We start from the raw sequence: 11201 nt of genomic DNA, 5'->3' as shown, positions 1-11201 counted from the left end.
TTCATGTGTTTACAAGGCTAATAACGTAACACAAAATATAACATAATAGTCAGTCTAGGATGAATCTAAACAAGACCCAATGATCATTGTTCAAAATATTAAACAAATATTTTAACAGAAATACATCTAGAACTTAACATTATCTAGCTCTTTCATTACTTAATGGATATATTTCAAATTGAAATTTCAAAGACTTGTCTCATTTCAAAAGAATTCGATTTGTCTCAAGAAGGTATCATTTCTAGTTAAATGTTTAAATGTTATTATAACCTGATGAAAGTCAGCATGAATGCGTTTCTGTTGTGTGCACCGGTCAGGCAGGTTGTCACATCGACTGTCAGGCAATATTACATCAATGCAGCACTGGGGCCATCATACTAAAACATATTAGCAATATGTAATAAATAAATTATCACAATAGGTAATAATTAATCAAGCATTGCAATCTGTGCTATTACTAAATTTAAGCTTGCCAAACACGCATTATGCATTTCATTCCTGATGCATTGATTTTATCTTCATAAATTTTCAAAATGCATGAAAATAGTCACAGAAGCACTGAACAAATCATGTGCTAAAAATTCATATTTCTGAATTGTAGTCATGGCTTCAGATTGTGCTTGAGTCCAATGACATGACAGAGGTTAAATTTTTTTGCATGATTATACAGTATATATTTATTGCATATGTTATGTGTTTTTGAAACAAAAATACCAAGAGGCATCTTAAGTTCTCAATGTTTTGTACAGATGTATTTGTTTCATTAACCAAAATCCTTTTCTGATATGTAAAACATTGGGTCAAACACATACACAGTGACAATACTTTGCCTACATCGGTTGAAAATATTACACCACAATGATCACATTAACCCTTTCACTCCTATATAATTTTATTAGACTCTACCATGCATTGATCTGGACGAGTCCTTTATGGCCTACAGTGGTGAAAGGGTTAAAGAGCAACTTGTATCAGAATGAAAAGCAGGACATGCATTACTTATGAATAAGTGAAACCATAAATACTATAGACATATGGTTTATACAAACACATTAGTGGTATCACCCCTAATCCGAAACATTATAATCTCCAATAATTCATGTCAAATAAAGTTATCTTGTCATCAGTGTATAAATACTGCATGTATACCAACTTAGTTTTGCAGCAATCATGCCAAACAACATTTTCACAGCAATTTTATTAAGCAATTGAAAATTCATATGGTTATGCTTGAAGCATTTTTGCAGAGATTCATATTCGACATTTCTAATTACACATGAAAAACACAAAATTTAATCACAAAATAAAATAAGTCGATTTACAGTATGTCTAACGTATTACCAAAAGGCCATATTAAATATTGAATGTTGGTACATATAAGTATATTGTAATGGAATTCTATCCTAATTTTGATATTTTCGAGGATAGAGTTACATTTGAACAATAGACACTTAATATAATTTCTTGAGACTTACACATTCACAAGAAATTATATTCACAAAATATTCATCGCAAATAATGCATTAAGTAATGCTACCAAAGCAAGACACTTAAATATTCAGAAGTCATGTATTGCAATTATATCTAAATTTGTATGTCAAAAAGGTGAATTCATAGATCTCCTTTTTTGTATTTTCCTAGTTGCTCCTTTTTTTTTATTTTCCTAGTTGAATAAGATCTGTATTGTTTTGGTTGTATATAACGTATGACTTTTATTGATTCTTTTTAATATATATATATATTGTTTATACTTTTGTTTTGAAATCTGCAATGTAAATACATGTACATATCCACTGCAGCAACTTGTACTACAACAGCAATGAACATATTCAGATGAGTTACAATTATCAAAATTAGATGAAAGATTATCAGGTTGGTTTGAATGATTAACCATATGACCTTTATCGAAGGTCACATGGGTTACTCCTTGGTCAAATCAGATGATTTTTTTTTTATAAATGTTAAACCATCCAACATATCATATGGTATGAATGGGAAGTATGTGACTTCTATGAAAAAAACTAAGTATAGCCTGTGGGACGCTAAATCAGACATTTTCTATGATTTTTGAAATTAAAATCCAAGTAATCCACAGATGGCCTGTCGGTTATACACTTAAATAGTCCTTGAAAATTATGTAATAATAGCATTGGTGCTCGTTAATTCAAAGACATGTAAAGTTATCAAGAGTGTATTATTTGTTTGGAAAACGCAAGAGAATTAACTCATGTTAAGATTCTTTAACAAAGTAAGAGATAACCTCGTTCAGCTTATGTATATGAAAAAGATTACAACATATGTACATGTATATAGCCCTCATATTTTTACAATTTGGTAAGTTTCCACAGATAAACCTGCATCAGCAGATAGACCACATAAGTCATCAATTGTATAGCCCACAGACAATACTCAGGAAAATACTGTACGTATACTTCAAAGGAGTAAGAGTTGAAAACTTTGTGTTTATGCCCAAAGTGGTCAGGTGTCATCATTGCTTATCCTGTGTGTTCTGTATTTACATATTACTGAGTTATCTGCCCTTGCAGGTAGATATATATTGATCATGACGTCATGTGTTTATGGGCATACTTTCAGAGAAAATGTGTGCTCACAAAATAATGACGTCATAATGGATGCCTACCCGCAAGGGAGCTAACTCTGTAAAATGCAAAGACAAAATATCATATATAATAGGCATTATGTCATTGAATCCTTTTGTCTTACAGAATTTATCATTCAAACAGGTACTGATTGTTGTATCATTTTCACAAGTGAAATGGCTGTTGCTGCAAGACAATTGTCATCTTCTCACTAATCAATGACACAGCTCGTGAAAACCAGTGTAATAGAAATCAATACCACCAGCTCTCTAGGGCAGATAACTCTGTACAACACAAAGATTCAATTTCAGCTCATCACTTACTAATCATTTATCAATATGTCCATTTACTTTCATAATTTTGTTGTTAACATACTGCTCTAATGAAATGCCAGTATTATTTTGTTGATATTGTTTTTCTAATTGATATTTTCTTACATTTATCACACAGTTTTAATGATATTAATTGAAGACATTCCTATATGGCATATATTTTAAGAATGAATTAAATTAATGCAATGTCATATGGAAATGAAAGATACATGTTGATTGTGTTTAGTTTGAATGGGATGAAATACAATGATATTAGAAGATATTAGAAGATGAGTGTGTGTTCATGATTTTCATTTACAAAATGAAAAATTAATGCCAAATGTGATATAGTCATTCAGACATAGTATTTCTATTCCAAATGAAATCTTTGAAACAGATGAAATAGAAATATTTTGTATGATCTTGTGTTAATAATTGTTCACCATTTTGTGTAAATATATACATGTTTATCAGATAGAATGTTGCTTTTTACACATAATTCAACATATTATTTCATCTGTCACCTGCATTCAAACCGCTCTATTACAAATAACTAACAGTTTAGAAATTATTCAATAAATTATTTTTTCCAGTTAGAAGTGAAAATTTCTGTCTCTTCTTTATAAATTCTCACTGTCTCTAGTACTGTCATTATATCATTGGCATAAGTTTCATATATATTGCATTACTGTTTCACTTCTATATATTAAGAGTAGTTATCAATGGCTGTGAGCCTTAAAAAGAAGTACTGTCTTTCACATTATGCTGCACCTCTTCTTCATTTGAAATACTGACAAAATGAATTCGGATACAGTTGAACCTGTTGGGATAATAAAAGTCTTTATAGTCATTGATGTTTTTAAATCTAATTCAAATGAAAGTTTCTCAACATGTATGATTTTTCTAAATTTTGTGTATGGCTTAATTTTGAGAGTTAAGAGGTATCAATCTTACACATGTAGGTACACATCAACTCTAACTACATGACATTGTACAGTGTATTAAATGTTGCTAGCAAATTTAATTTGTCAATTTTTTGAAGAAAAAAAATTGTTCTTCCATTTTACAAATGTTCATTAAAAACAAAGGTTGATGGTTTTACGTTTTTATCTTTGATATCAAATTATTTCATCATCTTGAAGAACTTTATTTTGCTTATTATGCTGCTATACACAGGGACTTAACATGAATTTCAAATCAATATCTACCTAATTTCTACATTTAATAGATAAAAGATGGATTTATTTACACATTGATAATAAGCAATTATAGAAAAATCACAACAATTATGACAAATAATCTTTTTCAATATGTAAATTTAAAAAAAACCTTGGCAACAAACTTCCACTTGCACTTACGCCGTCTAATGACACCTCTTCAGGAAAGTATAGTATATATCTTTGATAGGGAACTTCATGCCAAGTCCAGGTGCTCCTGTGCACTGAAGGTCTCAGTTGAACTTTTTGTGATATAATACTACAGCTGTACATTAATGCTAAATCTGTGATTTGAGTACTCATGTGATATTAATGATGTAAAATATTATAGTTACATTTGTAAGTAATATAGTCTTTATCATCTTTTTATCAAAATTGCCATACCGGTATTTCACATTCTAGGTATCACTTCTAGTCTGATTTCTACATTAGATATAACATGGATTTATTTACACATTGATTATAGCCAAATCACTTATAGTAAAACAATGGTTATTACAAAAGAACTTTTTCAAGAAACAAAAGTTTTGATTATGTATTTTCTCTATAGAGATATAAACTTTCAATGGCATTTAGCGATAATTCTAAACAGAATCTAGAGAAAAAAAATTCAGAAAAATTAACAACAAAAATTTATAATTATAATACAAAAACATTGAATATTATGAACAATGCATATTTTTAATGGAAAATTTAAGATCTGAGAGTATTTGTACTTGAAATTTAGGCGAAATGAACATTTCTTATCCTGTACATTGTACATGTTACTCTATTTCCTATACAATGTAGTGTATACATTTTGAAAACCATGATCGGTGTGCATTAATTGTGTGTGATTCAGAATATTAATTTAGAGAATAGTAAGTATGATGAAATTTTACAGATAACTTGTATGAATAAAAGAAGTCAATAAATAAAAAAAATACTTATATGAAATGTGGAGTTTTTGTGTTGTACATTATACAAAAACACTTAAGATGCTATCCAACAAAAACCATTATTTTTTAATTCAAACATGTACACAACTTAATTTCTATTTATAAACATAAAAAGACATTTCTAATCTCGAATACATTAATTTATTTTGTAATTTATTTAATTTTTTTACAGTTCTCTCTAATATGTTTTAGTATAATAAATATGGAGTATATATAAATAACAGTATGTTTGGCACTATATAATATGGAAATACCATATTATATAGTGCCAAACAAACAATTGAACGTAGTCAGAACATGATCAGCAATTCAAAATCAAAAATATGTACAATATATATATATATATAAATATCATCAGATTGTTTTCAAAATATCATAAAGCAGCAATAATAATACTTTTATGGCATACTTTTTCTGCCATTTCAGTCCCCATAAATAATCACACCATTTTAGTTTCTATAGCCATCAACTATGTCACATTCTAGGCTTAGTCTTTTTGTTCTTAAGTCTTATTTCACAACCATTTTCTCCAGGAATAATGTCACTTTCTAGGCTTAGTCTTTTTGTTCTTAAGTCTTATTTCACAACCATTTTCTCCAGGAATAATGTCACATTCTAGGCTTAGTCTTTTTGTTCTTAAGTCTTATTTCACAACCATTTTCTCCAGGAATAATGTCAATTTCTAGGCTTAGTCTTTTTGTTCTTAAGTCTTATTTCACAACCATTTTCTCCAGGAATAATGTCAATTTCTAGGCTTAGTCTTTTTGTTCTTAAGTCTTATTTCACAACCATTTTCTCCAGGAATAATGTCAATTTCTAGGCTTAGTCTTTTTGTTCTTAAGTCTTATTTCACAACCATTTTCTCCAGGAATAATGTCACTTTCTAGGCTTAGTCTTTTTGTTCTTAAGTCTTATTTCACAACCATTTTCTCCAGGAATAATGTCACTTTCTAGGCTTAGTCTTTTTGTTCTTAAGTCTTATTTCACAACCATTTTCTCCAGGAATAATGTCACTTTCTAGGCATAGTCTTTTTGTTTAAGTCTTATTTTACAACCACTTTCTCCAGGGATAATGTCACATTCTAGGCTTAGTCTTTTTGTTCTTAAGTCTTATTTCACAACCATTTTCTCCAGGAATAAAATTGGTAATTGGTCCACTTATTTTAGCTAAACCTTGGATGTCTACATAATCTGAAACAAGATGTAATTTCAGGATGTGTTACCAGCAACTTGAGGAAAAACAAATGACAAAATGGCCTGGTGTTTGTTAAGAAAAATCAAGGGGCTATAACTCGATCTGCCAAATTATGTACATCTGCTGGATGTGAAAATCGAACTTGATGGAAATAATTCAAGAAACAAATAGCTATTTATATAGTTATATAGAAACAATTTTTTATTTTGATTTGAATTTAATGTGGCCTTTTATTTCAGATTACTAATTTAATATACTAGCTTTATATCGTGTTTATCTGATTATGAACTTGATGGAGTTTCTAAACAATAAAAGCAAAATGCTGAGCTGGAAGAAATTTTAGATTATTTTTTTTTATTTTGTTTAGTAGAAAATGAAATTTTTAGTAAATAAAGGGCATAACTCCACTGAATATTGTTAAATAAACAAGAGGCCCAGAGGGCCTGTATCGCTCACCTGGTTTGTAATGCCAAGTAATGTTCTGAATACAGGTTCATTGTTTCTTTTCTGAAGGAATTTGAATATTTACCTCTAAATCCCTATTGGGCCCAACCCCTCCTGCCCCCAGGGGATCAGAGCCAATATTTAAACAAGTTCTGTTCCCCTTCCTCCAAGGATGTTTGTGGTCAAAATTGGTCACAATCCAAGCAGAACTCTAGGACAAGTAGCGATTATAGGATTAACCTCTATTTCCCCTATTGGGCCCCATCCGTCCTGTCCCTGGGGGGTCAGAGCCAAAATTTATACAAGTTCTGTTCCCCTTCCCCAAAGGATGTTTGTAGCTAAATTTGGTTACAATCCATGCAGAACTCTATGACTAGTAGCGATTTAAAGGATTAACCTCTATTTCCCTTATTGGGCCCCATCCTCCTGCCCCTAGGGGGTCAGAGCTAAAAGTTATACAAGTTTTGTTCCCCTTCCCCCAAGGATACTTTTGGCCAAATTTGGTTACATTCCATGCAGAACTCTAGGACAAGTAGCGATTTAAAGGATTTACCTCTATTTCCCCTATTGGGCCCCGCCCCTCCTGCCCCCGGGGGGTCAGAGCCAAAATTTATACAAGTTCTGGTCTCCTTCCCCCAAGGATATTTGTGGCCAAATTTGGTTACAATCCATGCAGAACTTTATGACTAGTAGCGATTTAAAGGAAATGTTGACGGACAGACGGACGGACAGACGGACGGACGAAGGACGACGGACGCCGCGCCGTGACATAAGCTCACCGGCCCTTTGGGCCAGGTGAGCTAAAAACTTTGTAGAATTATTAGGCATTTCATCTTCATTTAAAGTTTGAGGAAATATTGGTTGACATTTCTTGGAGCTTTTAACATTGTACTACCCCCCGGTATTCAGAAAAAAGTGTCAGACAGGTAGTATCGACCAACCTGAGTAATAAATAATTTTTCAGATCTGGTATTATTTTTTTACCTATATTTCCAGAAATTGCAGACAATGTCTTAATAATTCAAATCTGCTTTCAATTTTTACATCTATTTGTAACCAAAACACTCAATATACAAACCTTCACCATCAAATTGAATTATGTTGCTATGTCGACTGCAGTTTTCCATGACTTGATCTTCGTTTTCATCTCCCTAGAACGTGGATATATATATTGTAACTTGAATTTCTAATACCAATACTAATGATAAATGATTAATAGGTATTTTATATCAAAGTGGAAATAAGAATTTTTTTCTCTTAAAAATCTCAAAATTCTAAAATATAATTCTATTTTACAATAATACACCAAAGTTTTAAAATACCAATGCTGCATTTATCTTTGAAAATAAACAATTACCTCTTTATCTGGCGTTGAGTCATCATCCTTGTTACTTTCACTTTCTTTATCCCATTTAAATTTCATCTGCTTTTTGATAACTATAATAATAGAAAAATTACAAATCTCCTCAATAACGTTTGAAACAAATAAAATTGTTCCAATAAACAATATTTGAAAAACATCGGTGATAAGACACGAAATAGGCCTATATCAATGGTGAACTGATTTACACATACAATTGTACCTTAATTGCTACACAGAACTCACCTATACAAAGCAGTGGTACTGAAATTACAAAAGTACAATATTGATTCCCATGAAGATTAATTAGTCCAAATATGATATGGTAAAACTGAAAAAGACAGCATCAAAAATATAGGTTTTAAAAGTGGCGGCCATCTTGCATTTTTGAATAATCAAAAAAACCATTTACCATTACAGACAAGGTTTAACTCTGAATGCCACTGATGGAACTTGAAAGAGTTTTAAAAGGATCTCAGTACTAGCCATATAACTTTATGTCAATTACTTTATGTCAATTACTAAATAACTGCAACATAAATTTGTATACAGTTATGTATGACCTGTGAAAATCAGTCCTTAGCTAATCTGGATCACTATCTATTCTGACTTAATTGTATGTACATTTTCCTTCTTTACTTGAAGTAATTAAAACCTGTATAATCTGAAATCTGTCTTTATGCTGGTACCAGTTACATTCAGTTTAAACAATTGTTTTACGTTACATTCATTATGGAAGGACAGGGAGACTTACACTGTTGTATATCCTTAGGTGGTAGAAAGTAGTCCCCCAGTGGTATTTTAGTACCGTCACTCTGTTTAACAGCATCAGACACATACTTTGCATGAAATACAGCAAGATGCTCATCAATGTAAGCCTCACTGCTGAAAATCCTGAATTATGAAAAAGATCTTTAAGTGTGAAATCCAGAACCTTCATTTCTGTGACCATTTCCAATTCAAAGCCAAACTAATCAAATAAGATATTGGGAAAAAAATTTTTAAGTCAATTTAGAGAAAAAGATTTTACAATCATACCATAGATATAGAAAATATTATATATATAGGATCTTACATATGTACATGAGTGATCATTTCATATGAGATTTTATGAAACGAGTCAAAGAAGTTTTTATTTTTGAGAGCCTTGGACGCCATTCTCTCCCGCCGTCCTCATAATTCTGACGTCACGTCACTTTTCCTGACGTCATTGTATTGTTTCTGTCAGACGTCACAATGGATTTCCAGCCAATAAAAATCGCTCCAGGTCATATTACACTAGTGACATACGCAAAAATATTAAACGGGCAAAATCACTGGATATCCGGTGGATTATGTGATAAATTATATTATATTATATGCCAGGAATGGTTAACTCTAAACAAAACAGGACATGTCTTCAAAACTATCCATGTCATCTAGCATCAACCTAGCACTAGAGTGACAGTGAATCAGTTAACATTGAGATATTGAAGTTAAGTTAACGTAATTGCTTACTGTTTTGTATCCTCTGCCTCTTCATCTTCACTAAACACAAACTGAGCATGTTCAATTCCTACTATCAATCCTCCATGCTCTTCTGCAAGACAGTAAAACATATTAAGAATATTTATTGTGTCATTGTATGTAATATTAATAAAATTCTAATTATATTTTTTTTACTTTCACTAATGAAACCTGACTCATTAAATATGAATGAAGGTCTAATCACACTGTAATACTATGACATATATTAATTAGTTTCAACTAGCTGTTATCCAATATAGATTCTACTAAATATGTTATAATTTATTATAGATATTGATAAAGATACAATATTGCATACTGGTACTATAAATATTTCATTATCTTTTAAATCAATTAATTATAAAACCATTCAGAATGATTCTGCAAACAAATGAGAAATCATACTCACTCCAAAGTTTGATGTTTCTGCTCGAAACACTAGAAGAAAACCATGCTGTTTGTCCTTGGAACAGCTGTGACGTTCCTGCATCACCGGTACCATGCATGACAAATCTGAACAGGTGCAAATTATATAAAGAAATAAATATATGCTTAGCATAATTTCAAAAATGGAGATTTCAAATCAGTTAATATGGATGTTTTAAGAAGAGATTAATTGGAATAGTTTAGGTTTAGAGGAGAGAGAGATGTAAGCAGCCAGATCAGGGTTAAAACCTGGGATATATTTTTTGTATAGTGTGTATACATTGGGTACCCAGTCATTGACATAATGACAAATAGATGTTTTGTATTCAATATACCAGCGCAAGAGCACATATCAGAACATGCTTCTGACATCGGGCTACCAACACTAGATTAACAGAATGTACATATATAATAGTCTGAATTTTATGACGATCTTACTACATACATTGTATATATATATGTGGCGGTATTGGACTAGGTCGATCATCGTTGACCAGCGCTAGTACAGCATTTGGCTCAGTGTCCGGAGGTCTCGGGTTAAAGTCTTGGTCTGGCCACTTCATTTCCCTCTCGTGTTATATAACAAACTTGTCAGTAAAAATACAGGGTATTGTATTTCTTGAATCTTGTCTTCGGGGATGAAGACTTTGAAAAATGAGAGAGGAATATGGTGGAATTAACCTGGGTCGATCATCGGTGACCAGGGAGCTCCGTGGTAGTAGTGGTAAGAGGTCCCCGGTTTTTAGCCCCGGTCTACATTTTCTCCTCTCCTGGTTATACATAGGAGATACTCTAGTATAGCGCCAGTATTAAAATCAGAACACTTAGGATTAGTTATGGTCCGTTTGAAATTGCAAATGTTTGGCATAAACGTTCTGTACTATACTGTACAGAAGGTCTACTCAAAATTTGCTACTCTTTTATCTACATGTACAATTTGTAGTTCCATTTGCTTTAATATTGTGTTTTAAAATAGACAATGTTTAATTCAAGAGCCATTGGGTCAAAGGTGAAATATTAAGGGGATCTATCATGAATTGTTACACCTTAGTTTTTTTCCAAAACAATTTAGTTCTATGGACAGTCTCACCTAAAAATGTATTTCCCGCAAGAGTTCACTTTTCGTCTGCTACAACCGGAAGTGGAAGAAAAGAGTCGCCGTTTAGATATCCATCCGCGAAATATCAATGTTTTTATTATTTAG

The 11201-nt window shown here is 31.6% G+C and overlaps 1 protein-coding gene across 4 annotated transcripts; it reads right to left on the bottom strand.

Annotated features, from left to right (window-relative positions):
- Positions 1–15: 15 nt before the first annotated feature.
- Positions 16–11185, bottom strand: LOC138333731 (telomere repeats-binding bouquet formation protein 2-like). Of its 4 annotated transcripts, none has more exons than XM_069282294.1 (7): positions 11088–11185; positions 9981–10084; positions 9563–9644; positions 8820–8959; positions 8063–8142; positions 7784–7856; positions 16–377 (listed from the first exon to the last, which is right to left on the bottom strand). In XM_069282294.1, exons 2-7 carry the CDS (start codon positions 10075–10077, stop codon positions 373–375), a joined length of 477 nt encoding a protein of 158 aa, XP_069138395.1. In that variant the 5' UTR covers positions 10078–10084; positions 11088–11185; the 3' UTR covers positions 16–372. The 4 variants fall into 4 exon arrangements, with proteins under 4 accessions (XP_069138395.1, XP_069138394.1, XP_069138392.1 ...); XM_069282293.1 differs by lacking the exon at positions 16–377 and adding an exon at positions 828–3731; XM_069282291.1 differs by lacking the exon at positions 16–377 and adding an exon at positions 6096–6257.
- Positions 11186–11201: the final 16 nt, after the last annotated feature.

Source organism: Argopecten irradians, chromosome 10 (genome assembly GCF_041381155.1).
Source record: "Argopecten irradians isolate NY chromosome 10, Ai_NY, whole genome shotgun sequence".
Taxonomy (NCBI): Eukaryota; Metazoa; Mollusca; class Bivalvia; order Pectinida; family Pectinidae; genus Argopecten; species Argopecten irradians.
This window is presented reverse-complemented; position numbering and strand designations above follow the sequence as displayed.